Below are 24,177 nucleotides of genomic sequence, written 5' to 3'. Positions count from 1 at the left end.
CAGACCGACAGTCCGACCGACATGTGCAAAGCAATATACCCCCTCTTCTTCGAAGGGGGGCATAATAATCTTGGTCCTGCTCTACGTCAAAAGGTTATTAATCAAAGTTGATGAAACTTTGTCTGTTCATAGAGGGTTATTTTGTGAGAGCGCACATTATTTCAGTTGTCCGTCATACAAAATTGGTGTTGCTATGGTTACATAAGTAATTCAAATCTTAATTAACATCCTGTGATAATTCAATAACTAGATTAAGTTTCATCAGAAATATTAAGTGGTATGGGACTTGTTTTGTGTGTATGAAAGCTCTTTTGTGTTAAAAATGCATTTGCAAATTTTACTTTACACGTTCGACAAGTACCAGTGCACCAGTGACAAAAAATAGACTTCAACATCTTTTCAAACAATTGGGTATATGTATTTTGATAACAGCATGAAAGTATGGAATCATTTATTTCAAATGGAGATGATATTATTTAGTGATCAGTATGAACACTTATCATTTAGTTTTATTACGTGATATGTTTGAACATTCCAGTTGTATTCACTGACTTACGTAATTTATAATTTAAAGTAGAAATATTGTCCTTACTTGCAAAATGTTACTAAATTTCGGCTTTTTTCAGCACATTGATCACCACTTTAAAATGAAAGACTTTGACACAAGATTGATGGCCACATTCCAAGTTCTTAAGGGGATTTCTGAACAGCAAGTCCAATGTTTGGAAGTGTTTCTTAAGTGTGAAAACCTAATATTGTGGCTCAAAGAGTCAATGAAAGCAGGTAAGTTATGGACAAATATGGTAAAAAAACTGGGTTAACGTCCAAAAACTATGTGACAAGCTCAAAACATAGAAAAACTTTGTTATTTCCAAAGAGACAACACAACTGACTCAATCGTGATAACACTGTCTAGGCTGAATTTGTATCGAGGTTACTTGCATCTGAAAACTTGGTCAAGAGTTCAAATCTTAGAAAAAGCTTTTATAACTCAATCTTGATGAAAGTAAGTTAAAATGTATAACAGGGTAAATCTGGAGTTCGAATGTGGGTCACATGTGGCTAAACGAGGTCACAAGTAATATCTTAAGAAACCGTGTTATACTTGAAAATTCCAGATTTATGACCAAATCTTGATTATTTTCACAATGTTTAACTGAACAATATTTAGGCCAAGTTTGAATCTTGGTCACGTGCCTCCTTAAACTAGGTCACCAGGTCAAATCTTGGGAAAACATTTTAACACATCTAAAAGACAGATTTATGACTATCTTGATGAAACTTGTTCAGAAAGTTAATCCTGACAATATCCCATACAATTTTTATTATGGGTCAAATGCATTGATTCATTTGAATCACAGATTGAGTCACCAGAAAAAGCTTGTAAACAAGCTAGATGGCACATATATGATTCAATTTGAATGAAACTAGTTCTGAATGTTAATCTTGTCATTGTAGACCGATTTTAAATCCCTGCTTTCAACACAAGGTCACCAGCTAAATTCTCATAAAATATTTGTAATCTTTATAGAGGTCAAATTTATGTCTCAATCATGAAAATATTTTGTTTGCATGCTAATTTTGACTGTAACAATAACAAAAACAAATAGCTTACTCTCGATAACTTGAGTTTGGAGGGAGGTATTGTACTGAAATTTTGTTTGTATGTGGATAAAATCTGTTTTGAGATTTCATTTGTGGCCAGTCAGGAAAAGCTCAAGGTCCTTGTTACTAAAAACAAGAATAGTTAATGGTAGAGGTTGGATTCTAGTATTGAACTGAAATTGTGTGTGCAGGTTCTTCTTAGCAGAAATGAATTCTAGACAAATGAATTGTGCTTGATGACTCAATTTGGATGAAGCTATTGTACTGAAATATTGTGACGGTAGCTTACATCTATACCTAGCTTGTGATTCAATTTTGGAACAGGTGGGTTGAAATCAAGGTCTATGTTTCTGTAAATAAAAATATTTCGCTCAATAGCATGAGTTTTTATTTGGACAGTGCTCTTAAATTTTCATTGTTGGTTAATGGTAGCTTAAATGCAGAACTAGCTTTGAATTTCAGTTAGTGACCTAGCTTTGGATTGCAGTTGGATCAAGGTGAATGTCACCATTGCAAAAAATAGATAATTAGTTTACTGCTAAATAACTTGATTTTTAATAGAGGTATTATGCTGAAATCGTGTGCGTTGGCAGCTTTTATTGAGCCCTAGTTTGGGGTTGCACAATTATTTAAAGTAATATCTTTAAATTTGAGAATGCTTTTTTTTGTAAAGATGTTATATATTCGTGTATTAAAAAAAATCAATAATGTTTTAACGTTGTTTATTTCATAAATGTTTTCATTGAAATTTACTTACATATTCATTTAAAGGATGCACATCTTAATGATCTTACTCATCGCTTATTTGATGTCTTGAACTGCACACTAGTTGATTATATGCTTCAGCTGGACAAAAGGAATTGAAAGTATTCGTAGACCTTGCTATGATGTCGGCTGGGGACGATCCGATGAACGAACGAAAAGTGCGATGTCTGCACTCAGCTGTGCTGGGCTATTCACCACTTATTTTTGAGCTGAACGCTAACTCTGACTGTGACTATAGTGCATTAATAGACAAATGCAAAGTTGTTTGGAAAGAGCTTGATGCTAATCCAAATTTACCTAAACAGTTGGTAAGACCTGTATTAAAATTCAAAAGGTGATACTTATGTTAGATCCTGATAAGAAGATTGGGTTATTGCGAGCTTAGGGGCGGACAGATGAGCTTAGTCAACCAAATGGTTTCCTGTCAAGACCTTGAATTTGCATTTACTTGATGAAACTCTGGATATAGCTAGATTGCATGCATTCCTAGCTTAGGATTGTATTTGAGGCAATATTGTTCTGAAATTTAGAATTTATTTGTCATTTAAAGTTTCACAAACAGTTGATAATGAAAAAAAGGAAGGTGGACATTTAAATATGACAGCTTGATTAATTGAAATATATATACCATGCTTCTGACAGGTGGAAAATGTTTCTGTTTGCTTATGCTCGCGATATTACAATGACGTTAGTTTGGTTCACCGAATGGTCCGAGTTATACTTCTCGCCCAAATGTCGGCGTCCGCCTATTACTCGTTAAATTGCATCTTCCAATCTCGATAACACTTAAGATAATCAAATGAATGTTAAGGTCACTGCAACATAAAATAATATGAACTGTTTCTGCCTATTAGCTCAAGATTGGATCGATTTATGTCCTCAAATTACTTTTGTTACACGGATAACTAGCTTTGCACACTTTCTTATTGAGTTTGGATGGATGTATTGCACTAAAACTGTGTCTTAAGGTAGCTTTCATGCAAATCTAGCTTTAGACAGCACACTTATTATTTAAAATAAACCAAATTAAATATTCCAAGTTGAAAACCTATGTTCATGGTATTTCCATGTTTCTACTTTTGAATAGTTTTTCAGTGGACAGCTTCTGCCTTGGCAACTTTATTGATCGATGATTATTTTGATCAATTCTAACTTTTAGAATTTTTCTTATTCAAATGTTTAGGTTGATACAGACAGAGAACTTCCTTGGCTCAAGGAAATCAAGAAAGCTCATGGCTCAGTCGAAGTAACGTCATTGATGCAAGCGGATGCTATAAACAATGATGGTGTTTACACTGTTGGGTTAATATCTGGAATAGAAAGCTCCAATGCTGACATTGTACGTAATTTGACTTTATATAAACATATACCATTTTGGTTATAATTAGCTTTTGTTTGTTTGTCAGTTATTTATCAAAATAACCAATGATGACACCATACACATTTTTCTCTGAAGATAGTATATGGGCTAACGAGCATACCGTCTGACCTTATTACATGGTAGGGTTTCAGATTATGGAGAAGACTGTCAATATCTGGATATCCTGTCGGGATTGTTCATTACATTATTAATATGGCGTAGTATCCCCTTTATCAGATTCAAATAATATCACCAGTTTTTGGCATAATATTATATGATATTATAACATTTATAACTGCTAAAATCGTTTAAACTTGTCTTGGAAAATATTTATTTATAACTGACTGTTATTGTAATTTCTTATTTATACGAAATAAAAACATCAGAGAAACTTGGGTGATTCTACCTTTTCTGAGCCAGGTGCTTAGTTTATTAACCATGTGGAATTATGCTTCTGAGTAGGAGTTTATATGAACAATAAGCTGAATCAAATATATTCTTCACAGATGAAAAAGGATGTTATTAAATTAACGGTACCCGAAAAAGAACACAAGCGTCAGATCAGAAGCTATACCTTCGCGCAGCTACAAGATCTACAAAGTCGCTTGATGTTGGTCGCTGGCAAAAGAACGCTCGACAAGAAGAATGTTGAAGTGGATGTTGAAATGTTCACCTCGGTTAGAAATTCAACCTTTTATTCTATATTTAAAATAAATAGCTTTAAGCAGAGTTAACATAATTTTGTTATGCATTGTGTTTTGATTACAAATCAATGTAATACAAGAACTGGAGAAAAAGACATACTTTCTTTAAAAAGAGGAATATTACCCTTGAATGTGTATATTGTGTAAGAGTTTATTGACACTTGGCCTTTAACCCCTTTTTATGCCTCTGTAAACACTTTAACTTCAGAAAAGTATGTTTTTATGTATTGAGGATGTGCACAAAATAATGTTATCAGTGAATAACTTTGTTTCGTTAAAAAAATAATTATAAGTTACTTTGAAATCGAGTATATACAATGATTTTACTTTTTGGAAAAGATTTAAAATGTTGATGAATAAAAAAATAGAGTTAATGCTCAAAAGAAGTACCAGAAAATACATGAAAGTCAAGCTTTATTCCATGGCAAATAAATTGGTACTGTTCAGCAGAAAACTCCTTCATGTACACACAACTTTACCATGTTGGGGAATCACCATTGGTCTGTTCAGATTCGTACATTCAGACACAACACAAAGACACAACTTGATTCTACAACAAATGCTAAGAAACTTATCGCCATTGGCTTTAACATTATAATTTTTAACGCTGTAAACACTGTTTGATTGATTGAACCATATAAGGTCCTTATATGATTGCTTTTCGTTTTTCTTTAAAAACAAATCGTAATAACGATAAAACGATGCTTATCTGGAGCTCTGTAAGGATTGTATATTGATTTTTTTTATAACATTCATGGTTCAAATTCATATTTTTTTCTATTCCGAGAATAATGTGTTGCCATTGTAATCATTTATACTTGCTGAACTGTTTACAATTTTAGTACTTTTATGGTCGCCGCGGCATAAGGTGTACGCCTAGAGATCAGGAGGGCATGGGTTTTATCCCATTTGTTTGGAGCGTTCTTTAGATCTCCCCCAAAGACACCAAGTACTGGTTCTTTCCAGGAAACCAAGCGTTTCAAGAAGCCTAAGGCTTCCAATGCAATCGAGCTAATTCATATAAGTTTAAACTGAAACTAGCAATTTGAGTGCGTTAATTTTATGGTATCAATGTATGAACTGTATATTTACTGTTTAGATGTATACCTTTAACACAAATATATTTTTAATCATTGTAGGTGTTTGATAGCGTTACTCGTCTGGGTAACGTGTTTAGAAAACTGTGTTTGACAGGCTGTGTGTTGTTCAACAGTTGGAGAGCTACATTCATGTGCAACACAAGCAGACGGGTTTGCGTTATACTCGCATTTGGTGAAGGAAATGATGTACCTAAGCTGAAGGTAAATTATAAGTATTTGCCTGTCACTATCTCCAAAAATATGTTATGTGGATAAATGAATACCTGGATACTTTTATTATCCAGAAATCTGAATATTATGGCATCTGTTTCTTTGTTGATCCCTTATGGAATATTTCTTTTTTCCATTGTATGCTCTTTAAACTGCTCAAATGTTTTTGAAGTGAATCTTTGCCATTGTCCCTAAGATGCTTTCCCTGCAGCCATTTGTAGCTAAAGGTGACCACTGAAATTAGAGTCATTGGTTTTATAACCTAAACATTACAAATCAAATGTTTATCGGAGTGTTGCTAAGTAATTTGCGAAGTCTCAACATTCACATTTTGGCGAACGGTGTTATGTGCTATGTTGAATTAATCTAAATTGGTCCACCTATCTGACCTGTTCGTTCGAACGTATTATTTGATTGTTACAAAGGGATTGGAAAATTATTGATTCGGGAACTAATATTGTCTGCATGTACGTCTGTCTTTTTTTATGTGACTGGATAAGTAGATTTTACAATTTAACCTAGAACCAACATCGATGGCTTCAGATCTTTGATACCAATGCATGTTTTGCTTATGAATGTTACATATTTATATAAATCTACAAGTTCTATCTTGATAATTGGTTTAAGGGCTTTGTATAGGTTTACAATATTTTGCTGCTTCAACTTATAAGGACAGATCATGATACAAATGCATCAGTGTTGCTTATTACGATCCTCAGTCCAGCTATGTCATCTATGGTCACTTTTACTTTTGTCTTTAGCTAATTTGGACTAATTAAAACTATTCCCGAGTGACAAATTGAGCTGATTTAGCCCATTTATTTAGAACCAACTTATATTGCTTCAAGTGTTTGATAACAAATATGTTGTGTATTACAATTCCCTGTCTACCCATATCACTCAACTTTAACCAAATATGGGCATGGGTGTTTGTCCAACACAGATCAGTTGAAAATCACTAAATGTAAATAAGTGTAATATTAGCTATTTTATATTAAAACCGCTCATTTATTTTTGTACTTGTTGTTTCTTTAGGGTGGTGTATCAAATGAAGAAGGTTTGCAAAATGTAATTCCTGACCTTGCAAAATTCATGGAAAAGTGTTTGGAGGAATGGTTACAATACATTAGAACTAAACGAGTTGAATATTTTTACCTGAACTATTTTACGGTTGATCAGTTAGTCATACTTCAACGAGAGCTTGTGAAAGTTGGGCCAGACAAAGCGCCTTCAAATCATATATACCCGCTGTTGTCAGCTGTGAAACAGGATTGCACACCAGGTATCTAGGAGATTAAAAGTACTTTTATTTAAATTTGGATGTCTAATAGAGGACTAGACGACACTATGGACTATCCATCGGATAGGCTAAGTATTCCCTAAGCTAGGCTTAAAGGATAACGCTTAATTAAATAAAGTCCATTAGTACGTTTTTATTCCTTCTTAATGCTGTTTTTATTTTTAGACTTTGGTTTTAACAACGTTTAAAATCCTGGTTATTAAATTGGGGTATAGCAGACATGCGAGCGGGCGGGCGGTTTTTTGGATGGACAATGGTGTCGAACAGTCAGTTTCTGATTTATATTTCAATTACTAAAATTTGAATTGACCAATCTTGATGAAACTCTGGATAAAACAATCTTTGGCTTGTATTTTGGGCTTCTATGTTCAAGGTCAAGATTACTGTTATTAAAATTAGAAGAATGGTTTCCACTCTCAAAAATTAGAGTTTAGATGGAGGTATTATGCTGACATTTTTGTGTAGGTAGCTTATGTGCACATCTAGCTTGGGATTTCATTTAGTGCCAGACATACAAGGCCAATGTTACTACAATTTAAAAAGGACTTTATTTTGAGGTATTAGGCTGAAACTGTATGTGTATGTAGCTTACATGTACACCTAGATTTGAATTGCTTACTTTATTTGAGTAATTTGAGTAGATTAATTGGCAAATCGTTGAAAACCTGGTTTCATGGCATATTTATTGTGTATTTTTGTTTAGCTGATTTAGTAGCAGCTTTAAAACTCGCGAAAGAGGAAGTGGATAATCGCACTATAAAAGAAGATGCTGACAGCTCTATAAGGACATCAAACAAGGAGAGTAATGAGGACAGCAATGCGGTTGTTCTGAATGAGAAAAAAATTGCATTTGTTCATGAACTTGTTGCTGCAGGGATTGAGGAGTCATTAGCACTTCGATCTATCGATCACATTGACGTGAAAGATATTGAATCCAAGGACGTAACACAAGGTTTCTTAATTTATTAGTTGTGTTTTTATTCCTTTAATGCTGATGGATGAATAAGCTCGATAAATAATCAAGACTTTTGTAAGTGTTTTTTTTTTGTAACTTGTACTATCTTAGGCAATATTTCATATCCATCATTTGAAGTTCATGTGATCAGGGTGTGCTCAAGGGTAAGCTATTGTTGTGAGTCATCTATTTTTGTATATCGTCAATATTTTACTTTAAATAAATGTATGTAATACCAACTAGTGGATTGAAATCTCAAACTTGTGCACAAAATTTAATTGGGTGTTCTTTTATCTATTTTGAAATATGTATGTACGCATTATAATGAATTTTAATAGCATTGTTATGGTGCATGGATGAAGGCGAAATGCACCAGAGCACCAGCCCATTAAAGGATGACATTGACATTGGGGAACCCCCAAACACTTCTCAGTCATTTTCTGGCTGGAACGATTCAACTTCCACCATGGCCTCCATTATTAAAGCAAATCTAGCCAAACTACATGAGCATAGGTATGCTTATATATTACTTTTTCATAAATCAACAATATTCAAACCTTTCAATGCTGTATGATTTTCATCACTGCCAAAGCTCGGGTGATTGCTTTGGTGCATTATTACTCTTGTTTTTTGTGTGCCTCAGAACATGAAACCTGTATATCCTTCTGCCTTTTGTATTTGGTATTTACAGTGCGGGTGTAGCTGAACTGATACAGGGCCTTTCCGAATTCTGGAAGAGCTTCTTGGGTTCTATCTCCTCCAACATCAGCGACTATCTTAATCTCGAGTATTTGGGGATCGTCCTGAAGTATCTTGCAGGTATATATTATTCCTTCCTTGACTTGTTTTTGAATGTATATTTGTTTATAATATACCATAAACACTTAACAGTTTTATGCAGTTTCTCTCATGTTTTGCATTATAACACCTTTTGTAATGCATATATATATGTCATAGTTTACATTTTGTTTCTTCAAAATGGTTCTTTATAAGTATATTATGACTTCGCCATTAATTTGAATTTAAATTCCGATAATGGAGACAGATTCTTTTGTCTTTGATTGGTTTGCTGGTGATAATGGTTTTAATAGTCTTTTTAACATGTCCTGTGTTTCAACAATTGAGCGGCAATTAAACAACATCAAAACACTTTTGAAGCCAACATGCATAACAGATTTGTATACACTGGCGCATGAAAAATGTTGTTTTTTGTGTGTTTTTTCGAACGGACTATGCTTAACGTTTGCCCCTAAATTATGACGTAATTATGCTACTGTTGAATGAAAAGCACATCCGTTAAGATTTGCCCAAAACAATAACGCCATTTGGGAATATTTATACAAAAAAATAGTACGGTCGTGATCGAGTGTTTATTTTTAATATTTTATAGGGTGTGGGTTCATCAGGATTTTTTTTAAAGTATTCACATTGGTGCATTATCAAAGAAGAAGGCAGTGTAAACATAAAAATGAAAGAAGTTGTTATTATTCGGAAGAATTGTATGATATTTTTTGTCATCAATGCTATTGCAGAACAAGAGAAAATTCACAGAAAACTTGCAACAAGCTTCATTGAGGGGGAGCCAAATCTTATTATTTGCCCTACAGGTATGTACAGAGACTGGATAGCATGTGTATGCCATGAAAAACGCAACAAACATACCATTAAAGACTATGTGCATCCAATACCATTTATGACTATGTGCATCCAAATGCATTCTAGTATTTATGAGCAATATGTTTAGCAAATACTGTTTGCATAAAATGTTTCACATTTAATTGCTTTCAGAGGATATACCGAAGGTGACACTGTCAGTCTATATGCATGACAAAGAACAACCTCTTCCTTTGTCTGATGAAGTTTTGGTGTGTTCGTCATTAACGTCAAAGGACGAGGTTTGGTTTTAGTTTATGAAATAAAAAGTCTTATTTTGTAAATATCAATCATACATATGACACTTTTCGCTTTTATGATATTTTCTGTTAAAAAAAGTCTCTTCTTAGCAAAAATCTAGTTTAGGTGGACAGTGTTGTCCCTGATTAGCCTGTGCAGACTGCATTAAATTTCATTAAAATTTAAATTTCTGTTTGTGTACGTCCCTTTAAAAAAATGGGACATATAATTGCAACATCCAATGGGCTGGTGGTCTGGGGGAAATATGTGTGCGGTGAAAAACTTTGTCCAGCATGGATGGATTTGTAAAAGACTTGCCGTAAATGATCAACATGATGAGACTTTTTACTTTGTGTCCTTAATAAAAACAAGGTCCTCAGACTCAATGTCTATGACAAAATTCAAGATAAAAGGTCAAATTAATTAAGTTAGTACTAAAATTAGTACACTTTGTTGTTCGGAGCATAATGATGAGCCAGAGTAATACAAACAAGTACCAGGGCATTAGGTCAAAGGTCAACAAATCATTAGTCTTGAGCAAATGAAGTTTTTTGTAAATAATTTTACCGCAGCTCAATGTCACAATTTAAGGTTATGGATAAAATAAGATAATTGAGGCATTGTTCTATCTGTACTTGATTTTTGTAATTGACAGTGGTGACAATTGCACTCTTGTTTTAAAAAAGTTTATGACCACATAAAGTCTATAGTGGGGCTATATTTACAACTGGAACATTTTATTGCATTTTTACAGGTGGACATATTTTGGCGTCGGGCAATATTTGGAGCTGGAGGAAAGATCCATTGTCTCGTGAATGCAGATTTGTTGGACTACGATGTCAGTGCGGCTGCAGAGCAAAATCTGGAGGAATACATTCTGGAGACAAAACACAAATCAGGTAATAAAGTTGTTTCATTTTGAAACAGTAAAGTATTCTTGTATTTTTTTTTAACTTTTATAAGTTTTGGGTTGTTTCATTTAAAATGGTACCAGGCGCAGTTAGAAGTATTTCAGCTTGCGGGGAGAGTATGTGTTAGGTAACTGACAATGAACCATGTTGGGAACTATTTTTTTTTGTTACAAAATGCACATGCTTCTGTTATTGAACAATTTAAAACAGTATAAATATTTAGTTTTATGTTTATATCATATTGTTGCAGAATTAAAATACAGACTATTTGTAATATGTGGGTCAGACAATGAATATCGCTCTCCGTTTGTGTCATTCCTGGACAAGTATGTTCGACAGGTGCAAACTGTCAATCCAACATTGCTGAGAGAATATGTTGCAGAAAAATTAGTAGTCCCCAGAACCAGAACACAGTCTGCCTCAAGCATTGACTTTAATAGGTAAGACTTATATAATATACAAGGCCAACAATATATGTTAATGGCAAAAGTATACACAGTTTCATACGAGGTCTTAAAATGAAACTAAAATAGATCAACTGTCTTCATGCCAAAATATGTCTGCAACATAAGAATAGCTTCATCACCCACGACACTTGACTAGAAGGTTTCTTTTTTTATTGAATATAAAAATGTAGCTGTTATGATTTTCTATGGTTTGTCAAGAATGACTAAAGGTATTTCATTCAAACTTTAAACATGTATTTCCAATATTAAACTGAACACATATGCAAAGTTTGCTTACTCTAGTTTGAAGTATCTCAACACTTGGGGTTTATATTGCTTTGTTATTCTACATGTATTAGATACTGGTTTAAATGATTAATTCTTTAGTTTTCACTCAATTTCTCAAGAAAGAATTGGGATCATGTATAAACTTATGCATATGTGACGGGTTTGAATAATGTCAAGGTCAACGTTAATTAAACAAGCGAAATTGTTGTTTGCTTAATATTTCAAGAACAAAGTGAGTTATTGTAATGAAACTGCATATACAAATAACTTACATCCAGACCAAGCTTGGGATTTCATATGTGGTTGGTTTGGTCAAGGTCAAAGTCACCGTTGGCAATGCTAAAAAAGTAAATATTAGAATGAGATCGCGTAAAGAAAATTCATGCTTATTCAATATGTGTGGTTAAAGTCACTGTTACTTAATATAGATATACGGTTTTGGCTTAATAACTGGACAACCCATTTTGTTTTTGTAACTTCATGTAGGTTACATATGAAACAGTTGAAGTATAGTCAAGGTCACCATTACCAACTAAACATTGAAACGTTTCTTGTACAAAAACTAAAATTATTTTTGAGCTAATGATTGAAACTTTACCCACAAACACCTTTTATCGAGACCTAGCATGATATTGCATATGGAAATGGTGTGGTCACCATTTGTAATAAAATGCCTAAAAAGTGGTTTCTGCACAATAACACAATAATGAGTTAAGCGAATTAAATGGAGTTATCTCACTGTTTGATAATTATAATGCAGAAGCAAAATAATAAAAGTCATATTTAACTAGTGGACACTATTAAATTGGTAAAAATGCAACAGTACAAAGATAATAATAAGTAATTAGATTACAATATCATCATTAAATGTTATGGCTTTTTTCATCATCGTACTATCATTTGAGTTTCATAAGAGATGTTCTGTCGAGTATCGCGTTTCTAATCATGCATTGGCAATGATCTTAAAATTAAAATTATCGCCAGTCTATCTAATAAATGACCGGATCTGATTACATATCAGAAGAGGTCACTTTGGTTAACCAATCAAATTGGTTCAAAAGTCTTTGGTTTACTGTTTTGTTTTCTCAGTAAGGACTAAATCCGAACAACTTAACGTGAGGTCTTATGCTAAGTCAACAGATCCATCAGAGAAAAAATAATTAATCAAACGTTATTATTTGCTTTGAATGAGATTGAAGAGATGGTTCTTGCGCGATTGATTCCATTCTATTTCAAGATCTCGCATAAGATTGCATATAAATTGAATATGTTTAAGTTAACTGTTACTCTATGTAAACAAATGGTTCTTCTAAATCATATTTGACTATTGTTATGAAACTAAATACATTGATATCCGTATATATCATTATATAACAAAAAAGTCTTGGGTAATGGTCAAGCTGGCTGAAGGTTAAAAAAATCAGTAATCTTAGTATTCTTACAAGCATAAATGAGTTGTGTCCTGTCATTTTATATAATTAAAATGATCTCCAAACAAATGTTCCAAGTATGTAACTTCTCCGCACCAGAGGGTTTAGTCATCTTTTCCATCAGTAGATTGATGGTTTTATCATGGATGTAAGTTTAATTCACGAGTAATTCATATTAAGTGTCATTCCCATTTAAGAATGCCTTTTAAGATGACGCATGTTTACATTCATAGGTCATCAGCACGTATTGTGAAATCGAGTCGGGCAGGTGTAGGAAAGAGCTTGTATGTAAAACGTCGTGCTGAAGCTCTGTCCATTCAGTTTGGTCAGAAATTGAAGAACCTGGATACCAAACTAGTGTCCATACCATTACAAGAAAAGAACATTGACATTGATGATGTGATTCAGATATTACTTTTACACACACCAACACCAGGGATGAAGACGGCGAGGATATTTCATATTGACATCTCCCACGAGGTCGGTTATGTATTGCTGTTTGTAAGCTAACTTGAGAACAAAATATTATTGTGGTGAATGGCTGTCAATGATATTTTCTCAAAATTCGTAAAATCACATCCCCAAACAGAAGGGCCAATGTTGCTAAAACTAAGCTGAAATGCTCCTGGCATGAAGCTTTTTTTTTAATCTAAGAATTCCTGCCAATCTTTTTTTCAAATTCACATGTGCTACATCTTACATATGAACCATTTTCTGATTGACCTCTACCGAGATTATTTGAATAAGCAGCATACGATCAATTTTTCTCTGGCCGATAAGGTTGAATGTCCAAAACCAGAGTAGGTCATATGTTGCCATTATATTGTATTGTAAATTTTCAAAATATTTGTTTAATTATACCCCCATTACCATTGGTAATGGGAGCTATATAGGAGTCACTTTGTCGGTCGGTCTGTCGGTCGGTCTGTCTGTCTAGAAAATTTCATCCGATCTGCACCAAACTTGGTCAGAAGTTGTATCTAGATGATGTCTAGGTCAAGTTTGAATATGGGTCATGCCGGGTCAAAAACTAGGTAACGGGGTCACTAAGTGCGTTTTAAAACGAAACATTAGCCGGACCATAACTATGTCATTTATCATTAGATTTTAAAATCACTTGGTACATTTGCTCACCATCATGGGACGGTGTGTCATGCGAGAGAAGTACGTCAATATCTCCAAGGTCAATGTCACACTTGGAGTTCAAAGGTCAAAATGCCCCTAAATGAGCTTGTCCGGGCCATAACTTTGTCATTTATTGTGAGGCTTTAAAATCATTTGGCACGTTTGTTTACGATCACTTGACGGTGTGTTATGCGAAAGAATAACGTCGATATCTCCAAGGTCAAGATCACACTTGTAGTTCAAAGGTCAAAAATGGCAATAAATGAGCTTGTCCGGGCCATAACTATGTCATTCATTGTGAGAGTTTTAAATCATTTTGGCATATTTGTTCACCATTATAAGAAGGAGTGTCATGCGAAAGAATTACGTCGATATCTCCAAGGTCAAGGTCACACTGTGAGTTCAAAGGTAAAAAATTGCCATAAATGAGCTTGTCCGAGCCATAACTATGTCGTTCATTGTGAGATTTGAAAATAATTTGGCACATTTCACCATCATTGGACGGTGTGTCATGCGAAAGAATTATGTCGATATCTGCAAGGTCAAGGTCACACTTGGAGTTCAAAGGTCAAAAATGACCATAAATGAGCTTGTCTGGGCCATAACTATGTCATTTATTGCGAGATTTTAATATTACTCGGTACATTGGTTCACAATCATTGGACGGTGTGTCATGCGATTACCATTGGTAATGGGGGCTATATAGGAGTCACTTTGTCGTTCGGTCGGTCTGTCGGTCGGTCGGTCGGCCTGTGCCGAAAGTTTTCCCGGACCATAACTATGTCATTTATGATCAGATTTTAAAATGACTTGGTACATTCTTTCACCATCATGGGACGGTAAGTCATGAGTAAGAAGTACGTCGATATCTCCAAGATCAACGTCACACTTGGAGTTCAAAGGTAAAATGGCCATAAATGATCTTGTCCGGGCCATAACTATGTCATTCATTGTGAGATTTTAAAATGACTTATTACATAAACAAAACTCACAGTCATTGGACGGCGTGTCATGCGAAAGAATTCAAGAGTTCAAAGGTCAAAATGGCCATAAATGATAATGGCATAATAATTCTTAAAAATCGTCATAAATTAGCTTCCTTTGTTTTGTGAAGACAGCATGCAAAATATTTTGTGTCAACGAAGCATGTGGGGGTATACGTCACTTATGTGAGAAAGCTCTAGTTTTTCAAATTATTGTGTAAGTCCATAAATATAATATGACACACTTCATGTGAAAATGGGTCTTATATACCATGTGCAAGCATAGCTCCAGATAAGCTAGTGCATCATGTTAGTCTCTTCAGGACCTACCATGTCCGCTAATTAGACCGCAGATCCTTGCGTGACTTTATAGCCAACAGGATAGCTCCTGTCTAGACTGCTTAAATGTGCAGTCTGGGCTGGAGCTACATAGCACACACTTGGCGTAAGACCCATTTACTTATGACGTGGCTCATTGGTGTACGCATTAAACCACGCACATATGCTGATAAGCTATAATATACTTAATGCAAATTATTATAGTGTGTTACAGTAACAATAGGATGAATGAACAAAGGACATCATGGTCGCCCTCTTTTATATAATTTTGCACGTTTATTTCATTTGTGGATTTTGAAACGCTACAGTAAACCTCAAGGAGTATCCTTTTAATTAAGAGTTGCTAATGCTATATATTTGATCAAACAATTACTCTTTGAATCAAGTTAAGAGGTTATTGATGCCTGTCCTTTGATCAGTCATTATGATTGCATTAACATCGCATAATCGATGTTGAATTACCTGATCATATTAATATTGGATTATGCTTATTTATATAAATATCATTGAAATTGTTCCCAGTCAAATACAAATGTGTGTTTCTCCTGGATAATGTTTAGGGTCTGAACTGGTTATCAATTTAAAACTGTAGGTGCAAGAAGGAATAGACTTCCTTCTGTTCAATCTTCTTATCCTGAACTGCTTGATGGACAAGAACGGCTATGTATGGAGAAGGAGCATAGACGACATGTGTTTGATTGAAACGATGCCAATCATGAAAGTGACCCATGAAAAGCATGTATGTTAGATAAATATCACTGTTATTTATAATGAATAATAATAATATCATAGAAAATACATATTCTTTGTGCGTGTGTAGGTCGACTTTCTATATATTTATAATTATACTACATTGGTATTGTGGTAACTTGGGAATGTTGATTTCGAGGTCACCATGTCAAAAGTAAATGTCATAATGATTGATTTTTGTCAATACACTTTATAATTATTGTTGTGGACGTTTTGATATACAATCTTAACTTCATAGGGTCAAAGGCGGTTGTATCATGAAATTGGTTGCAGAAAATATGTTAAAAGGCTCTGAACCTACACTCATCAAAATTGGTTTGGAGGTTATTTGAATGGAAAGAAAGATGCATATTGATTTTGAGGTTGACACGTTGAAGATCAAGTTAACCTGAGAACTGTTTCCACAAAATATGTAGAAAATACGTTGGATCAAATAAATTAAAATGCTACTAAGTCTTGACGAATGATGATCCATACTGATTTTTAAATCAAGATTTCATATGTCAAGGGCTTAGGGCGACTACATCAAGGTTGGGGTTGTGAGGATACATGTTTAAAAAAATTAAAAATCAAGAAACTACAAAATTTATATCTAGAACGCTTTTGTTTATTACTGCCAATCATTATTCTAACTTCAAGATTGTTCCTTATAAATATGATGCAAACAAAACACTATCGATGCCAAGGTGGTATGTGGGGTGCCTGTAATGATGCTTAGTTATAGCTCTTGTTAAGATTTATGTTTTTTAATTATTTCTTAATATAAGGAGATACAGTACGCACATCCGATGTTCGACATACTACCAGACGTGACATGTAGATCACCAGAAGAGAGTTTCGGTGTATATTCTGGTGATGCACGCATCAAACCAACAGGTATGATGCACACATTTTGTATTGTTGCAAATGTTTTAAGCTTTTAAGCTGGCTTGTGTTAAGATGTAGGTCTACTTATGTCCTGAACAATGCATTTTATTTTATTTTATAACAGTCATCACTTACATTTTAGTTAATGAAGTAATTTACTCTTGCCTGTCTGTACTTTTGAACAGACTTCAAGATGACGGACCAACTTTTTGACGAGAAGAAGTTCAGAAGCCCGGTCTTCCAGCGCACTTTCCAATATCTGCAACGGTTGGACAGTGGTAAAGTCATGAATGATGTCAACCCCGGGAGTCCTGAAGGGGATCCCAAATCGTGTTTGCAGGTTTTATTACGGTATGAATATGCATTGTAGTTACCACTTGTGAGTTTATTGATGTTTGAAAGAATTTGTGAATGAAATGCTTATTTCACTAAGTGTACCCATGTTAAGAAATCACAATACTGCTTATCAAACTAGTCAATAAGTATAAAGTTGTGATCTATTTATGCAAGACGTTGCGGTGTGAAGAATCCCTCATGGTCTGAGCTGCATCACTTTGTGTGGTTCCTCAACACTCAACTTGTGGACTTTGAACAAAATGCGTTTGTGGGCATGGCTGCAGCAGAAGATCTGCCTGGATTTGCAACATTTGTTCTGCGGTTCCTGATGCAGATGTCAAAGGTGTGCATTTGCGTACTGTTTAACCGTGTTGTTATTACACTTCTATACGTAGTGTTTTGAATAAAACTTGATAGTATTAATCCGTGCATCTAATATTTGAATTCTTTCATCGCAGGACTTTTCAACAAGATCACTCAAGATCAGCGAGGAATCGCCGGGTTGTGCACCATTGGATGACATGAACGAGGAGGAAGAGGAAGATGACGAAACTGTCTTAAACCGTTTATCATTGAGACGAACTTGGGAAAGCAGGTTTGAATTCGCGAAGACTTCTTATGACTTATATAATTATATAAACTTCTTTTTGCAATAGTAATCAATATATTATCAAAACGCCAGTATTAAGAAATGTGCAAGCGATCATTAAGCGAACCCTGATTTTGCTTATCTCTAAATTTGGTCAACGCTTATGTATATATTTACACAGGCTGAACATGTATTCTTTAGCAACAACTTTCTGGCTTTTAATCAAGACTGATTATACATTTCTTTTTCAGTCCACATCCCTATCTGTTTTTCAACTCGGATCACTTCACCTTCACTTTTTTGGGTTTTTTCATTCAACGAGCTACAGGGAATTTAATAGATCAGCAGACTGGCCTGTTACTTGAACAAGGCATAATGGCACAGAATTTGTATGATGGATTAGTGAGGAATCGTGCACCATTACAAGAAAACTTTGACTGTCTCCCAAGGTTTGTTTAGTAATTGTTTAAGCTAGAGAGTTCAATATTGCAATTTTCGATTCACTTTAAAACTCAGCTATATTGAAGTGTGCATGTATTATTTTCTGTATCCTGAATCTTTCACGACAAAATATATGCATGTGTTTGCGTTTTTGTCTACACTTACAAATTAAAATTCAATATTGTTTAATTACATGTGCACTTTCAAATTGTTTATAGAGACCAAAAAATACTGAAATTATGCAACATTATGGGCATAGAGTTCCCACATGATCCAGACAGTACCTATGAACTGACAACAGACAATGTTAAGAAAATCATGGCTATCTATATGAGATTCCGGTATGTTCTTTTCAATACTCATACAGAATGATTCACAGATCATATGTAGATATTTAAATATATATCATTTTAGCTATTAAATAGTTTTGCCCTTAGAATTGAATCGCATTTTTGTATTTTACCAAAGCGAATTTGGAACACCTATCTGTTTTACTGCTATCCATACTATATATGACTGAGCATACAAAAATATTTACCAATGTCCCTATAATATTTCAGATGTGACATTCCTGTTATTGTAATGGGTGAAACTGGTTGTGGTAAAACACGTCTGGTCAAGTTTATGTGTGCCCTTCAATGTCCACCAGGAGTCAACGTCAACAATATGATCCTGATGAAGGTAATATGAGCATATTCCTTCTTTTCTGTGGATACATGAGCATAAAAATTGAATAAATTACATAATGCTTAACTTATTTTAGTTGTCCACAATGCATTCAATATTGTATAAGTTGTGTCAATGGTTTTAAGGCCACAAAGGGTCAAGTTTGTTAACAAAACTGAATTTCACCAAATTAATAATGGGATAAAATAATATACACATCTTGCATTATTTTACAGGAAAATAGTTTATGCATTCTAAAATAAAAATCATTTTATAATATGTTGCCTGTTTGTTTGGCCCTTTTGGATAATTACACTTTACATCATAATTGTGAGTATTCTATATATCCATTTGTTTGACAGTGTTATTTACCAAGCATTTTTGCGCTGTTGATTAAACTGATGCCTATTATTAATACTTTGTATGGCTCCAACATTTGATGCTCACTTTGGGTTTTATTTTTTTCTGAATTTTTAACAATTTGTTTGTTCTTAAAATAGTCTCTTTAACTATTACAGAAACAAGTCATCTAATTATGGTAATTGAACATCGTGCAAAATCAGGCTACAGCCATATATGTAATTGATATAATTAACAACTGTTTTTTATCTTTCTGGTTTTCAACATACCCTATTGACATTTGAATTGCATCTAGATACATGGTGGAACAACTAAAGATGACATAAAAAGAAAGGTGCACACAGCAGAAGTGATTGCAAAGAAAAATGTGGAGGATTATGGCCGCCATATGTACACAGTACTGTTCTTTGATGAGGCAAACACCACTGAAGCGATTCGAATAATCAAGGAGATCATGTGCGACAGATCCATATGTGGCGAGGCCCTGAAACTGTGCGAAAACCTGAAAATGATTGCAGCGTGCAACCCATACAGAAAGTAAGATACATTTTAATGTTGCAATTTCCAAGACAAAGCATGTACATTTATATGGCGCATTATATTGCAATGTCATTTATTTAATTTACTGTTGTACTTATATTTTATTTGCCTAATTTTGTTTTAATTAGACACCCAGAAGAGCTGATTAAGAAGCTAGAGCAAGCCGGTTTGGGCTACCATGTTGATGCTGACGAAACAACAGATAGACTTGGCAGAGTACCAATGAGACGACTGGTACTGTTTTTGTAGTTTGTAATACTGATCCGGGTGTTGCCACAAAAGTTTAAACTCCTTCCCTTCTATTGTTAAAGTATTAATTTCCATAAATCCATATCACACAACTCGTTAGGTGCTATTTTGAAAATTACAATTAACACTTGTGTGCGCTTTTGTGTATGACTATTTGAATCGCTTAACACGTGATTGCCACATGTGATAATGGGATTATAGTGCGGTGTTTTTTCATCATATTGAAAATAAGGGCGGGTCCCTTAGGATTGGGAAAATGGTGTCGTTTAGACTTAAATTGGAAAATTTTTGTTGTTGGTTCTTTCTAACAAATACCTTAAAATTGAGAATAAAGGTATTTTCAAAATTATATTTACGGAGGTTTAACTTATACAGCTGGATGGGGATTACCTAAATGTTTAGTTTTTTTAATTGTTTTTTAAACTATCAATTTGTATCGCTCGTTTGGGAGAAATATATACTTTTTCCATTGTGAATTGAGGCTATTTGGGAGAAATATATACTTTTTGGATTGGAAATTAATCCCTATAACGGCCAAGAAATTTGATCGAAAAAACAACACTGTAGTGCAAGATGATTTATATGTGATTTACATATATGTAAGCGCCAATACTGCTAGACATATATTATCCAGTATTTAAACAATGAAAGCTATGCCTATTGTGTTTGTTCAATGATTGTTGGTCAATAATGAAGTTACTCAATTGGATTATGTTACCATATGATCTTTTTACCACTGAAATAAGAATTCATGTTTTGTTCACTTATGTAATTGACAGACAAGTATAAACTGGTAAAGGTGTTTCTTATGCCCCGTGCAATCTACAAATATTGAAGATATTAATATCTTACCAGATGAATTTCTTGCGCAGGTGTACAGAGTCCAACCACTTCCACAAAGTTTGCTACCACTTGTATGGGACTTTGGACAGCTAGACACTGAAGTTGAGAAGTTGTACATATGCCAGATGGTCAAAAGAGCTGTAAGTTTTACATTTATTATATTGTTTGTGATGTTGGCACCTTAATAATGTAAATACTTTTTATGTGTTAAATGATATTTTATATGTAATAATTTCAATACTTTCACTTCTTCATAAGTTGCCATCAGTAATACATGTGTTTTTAAATACTTCTACGGTTTCCCTAGGTGGTTGAACAACGCCTACCGAATAAATCTGGCTTGGTGGAAATTGTGAGCAGCGTCCTTGCAACATCACAGAAATACATGCGGGATCAGAAGGTGTTATTACATTGCTGTTATTTAGTATTTCTGCTCATTCTATTTTGAGAATAACTTAAAATTATATTACTCAGGTAGAAACATGGTATTACACTCTTTATAAAGTGTTTTTAGCATACCAAGTGAATTGAATAATTAGCACGTTGGGTCAGTGTGTCTGTTATGAAATAACATGTTTTTCACTGTCCATTTTGCAACCCATGTAATTAGATCTATTACTCTGATGGCAGTTAAGTTATCGTTTTTGACAGCACACTAGTTACATTTTTGTTGTGCGATTGATTATAGATTGGGAACATTTTAAATGGCAATTTAAAGATAAGAAAATATGATGTTATAATAAATTTGTTTATATTTAAGTATTGTTAAAAAAAAATTATATTATTTTATCAAGTAAATTTGTAAGTTTTGATGTTATTTGAAGGAAACGAAATAAGCTTACTTGTTTGAAATAATGCCTAAGTATAATACTTAATTAACACGTGCTTAACCAATAAATATGTGTTATATGCATCAATATTCAATGGTTGATGTCTAATTTTAGGATGAATGCAGTTTTGTTTCATTGAGGGATGCCGAGCGTGTCCTGTTGGTTATGGCATGGTTTTACGATCAGGCTAATGATAACAGGTTTTTGTTTGATGCCATGGATGCTAAACTAGAGGAGAATGAAGAAAATGATGACGATGATGCCATTGAATTAAATGTATGTTTACCGCTAAGGAAAATCTACGTATTGTTTAAAAATTCACATGAAATTAAATTGGTATTTCATACTTATTTTGGTAGAAATTTAAATACATTAAATGAAAGAAACAGACCATAAATGATTCAGGACTAAAAATCTCAAGGTTATGTCTTCCTTTTAAAAAGTGTGGATGTATGATTCCCCCCTTTGAAGAAGAGGGGTTATATTGTTTTTCTCGATGTCGGTCGTTCTGTCGGTATACCAGTTTGCTTCCAATCAATACCTTGTGAACGGATTGACCAATTAGCTTTATACTTCCAATGTGCATTGGCCTTTGCAAGTAGATGATCCCTATTGAAATTGGGGTTAGTAGATCAGAGGTCAAGGTCACTGTCACACTAAGAGTGAAAATTGTTTCCAATCAATTGGCTTGATACTTCAACTGTGCATTGGCGTTTGACACCTATTGAAATTGGGGTCACAAGGTCAAAGGTCAAGGTCACTGTCTTACTAAGAGTGATAATTATTTACTATCAGTAAATTGTGAACAGACTGATTGGCTAGATACTTCCCATGTGCATTGTCGTTGGATAGTAGATTGCCCCTATTCAAATTGGGGTCATAAGTTCAAAGGTCAAGGTTACTGTCACACTAAGTGGTATGTGAGTCTATCTACATGACCTACAGATGAATTTTAAAATTTGTTCTGGGCCATTGATTTTTGGTGATATTATGAGCCTTTTACACAGTTTTTGTATAGTAACCGTTTCTGGATGTTTTTTATGCAACACTTTCAGATGTGGAGCTGATTTTTGGTATGTCAGTCTACCTACATTACCTTCAGATGAAGTGTGAAATTCGTTTGAGTCCATTGATTTTTGGCAAAGTTATGGGCCTGGGACAAATACAATTTCTGTATAATTCCTTTTTTCCGGAGATTTTTTATGCAACGCTTTCAGCTATTTAGCTGATTTTTGGTATACGAGTCTACCGACATTACTTAATGATGAAGTGTGAGTTTCGTTCCAGTCCGTTGATTTATGGCTAGATTATGGGCATTGTTTTCTGTAAAATAGCTGCTGTGAGACATCAAAGTGAAGTAGGGGGCAGCTCGTGTTGATTTGTACTTGCATGTAAGTTGGTGGGATTGGGTAGTTGGTATGTCCTGCGACAATTTCATTCCCACATAATATCGAGCTAACGCTTCGAGCTCTGGTTATCCTTTTGAAGCCAAACAGGTTAAGTATTTCATAGCAACTTTTTACATGAACTTTCTTGCCACACAATTTCTAGAGAATGCTTTAATCTATGATCATCTAATTGGTATGATAATGTTTTTGGAGGAAATAACACACCTTTTAATTTGATGTTTCAATGTTACATGGGCTTTTAACATACAATGAATGTCCACATTATAGCAAGAGAATACTTTGGCCAATGCTCATTCAAATTGGTATGCTGGTAACTTGGATGAATAGGAATATTTGTGTGAATTTTATTTGGCATTCAACAGGTCAAAGGTCAAGGCCACTTCTTACATGAGATTCTTTTTTGCACGATATTAAGAGAATGTGTTGACCTGTGATCTTTCAAAGTGATGTTCATGTTACTCTAGTGAAAAGGAAGATGTTTATAAATCTTTAGGCCAACAGGTGTAGACTTTTTATCTCAATATACTTTTTAATGATGACATCAAGAGAACAATGAGACCTTCAAACATAGAACGTTGTATGCTGGAACAAAGAAAAAAAGCATATTTATTTTGAGGTTAGACAGTTACGTCAAGGTCCCTGGGTCTTGTATACTTGAAAACTGTTTCCACACAATGATTGGATTTGGTTGTATTGTATGATTGTATAAGTAAGTATCCTGGTCCTGCAAGTTGGCATGCTTTTACGCACATCGGTTTACTGGAAATTTGATGATAATAATTGTTCAAAATAAAAGACCAAAAAATGTAATTGTGCATCAAATCATTTTTTTATAAAAACAAATTATGAGTGTTTGTGTAGAGTCAGAATGTTCTGTTAAAAT

At 34.1% G+C, this 24,177-nt stretch overlaps 1 protein-coding gene across 10 annotated transcripts in view; it reads left to right on the top strand.

The window, feature by feature from the left end:
• Positions 1 to 24,177, top strand: part of LOC127851335 (E3 ubiquitin-protein ligase RNF213-like) — a 173,717-nt gene that overhangs the window by 114,222 nt on the left and 35,318 nt on the right. For all 10 annotated transcript variants that reach the window (XM_052385048.1, XM_052385053.1, XM_052385050.1 and 7 more), the window contains 27 exons: positions 627 to 783; positions 2,452 to 2,678; positions 3,554 to 3,709; positions 4,237 to 4,407; positions 5,574 to 5,735; positions 6,780 to 7,026; positions 7,748 to 7,996; positions 8,338 to 8,512; positions 8,691 to 8,818; positions 9,532 to 9,606; positions 9,788 to 9,894; positions 10,647 to 10,791; positions 11,054 to 11,243; positions 13,201 to 13,447; positions 16,007 to 16,153; positions 16,932 to 17,040; positions 17,217 to 17,382; positions 17,542 to 17,710; positions 17,826 to 17,962; positions 18,208 to 18,405; positions 18,616 to 18,738; positions 18,958 to 19,078; positions 19,719 to 19,960; positions 20,092 to 20,197; positions 21,085 to 21,195; positions 21,363 to 21,455; positions 22,000 to 22,161. In XM_052385048.1, the coding sequence (XP_052241008.1) occupies positions 627 to 783; positions 2,452 to 2,678; positions 3,554 to 3,709; positions 4,237 to 4,407; positions 5,574 to 5,735; positions 6,780 to 7,026; positions 7,748 to 7,996; positions 8,338 to 8,512; positions 8,691 to 8,818; positions 9,532 to 9,606; positions 9,788 to 9,894; positions 10,647 to 10,791; positions 11,054 to 11,243; positions 13,201 to 13,447; positions 16,007 to 16,153; positions 16,932 to 17,040; positions 17,217 to 17,382; positions 17,542 to 17,710; positions 17,826 to 17,962; positions 18,208 to 18,405; positions 18,616 to 18,738; positions 18,958 to 19,078; positions 19,719 to 19,960; positions 20,092 to 20,197; positions 21,085 to 21,195; positions 21,363 to 21,455; positions 22,000 to 22,161 (4,320 nt within the window). The remainder of the gene's footprint in view (positions 1 to 626; positions 784 to 2,451; positions 2,679 to 3,553; positions 3,710 to 4,236; positions 4,408 to 5,573; positions 5,736 to 6,779; positions 7,027 to 7,747; positions 7,997 to 8,337; positions 8,513 to 8,690; positions 8,819 to 9,531; positions 9,607 to 9,787; positions 9,895 to 10,646; positions 10,792 to 11,053; positions 11,244 to 13,200; positions 13,448 to 16,006; positions 16,154 to 16,931; positions 17,041 to 17,216; positions 17,383 to 17,541; positions 17,711 to 17,825; positions 17,963 to 18,207; positions 18,406 to 18,615; positions 18,739 to 18,957; positions 19,079 to 19,718; positions 19,961 to 20,091; positions 20,198 to 21,084; positions 21,196 to 21,362; positions 21,456 to 21,999; positions 22,162 to 24,177) is intronic.

The sequence above is a fragment of the Dreissena polymorpha genome, chromosome 11, assembly GCF_020536995.1.
Source record: "Dreissena polymorpha isolate Duluth1 chromosome 11, UMN_Dpol_1.0, whole genome shotgun sequence".
Lineage (NCBI taxonomy): Eukaryota > Metazoa > Mollusca > Bivalvia > Myida > Dreissenidae > Dreissena > Dreissena polymorpha.
The sequence above is the reverse complement of the archived record's forward strand: the minus strand, read 5'-3'. Positions and strand labels throughout refer to the sequence as shown.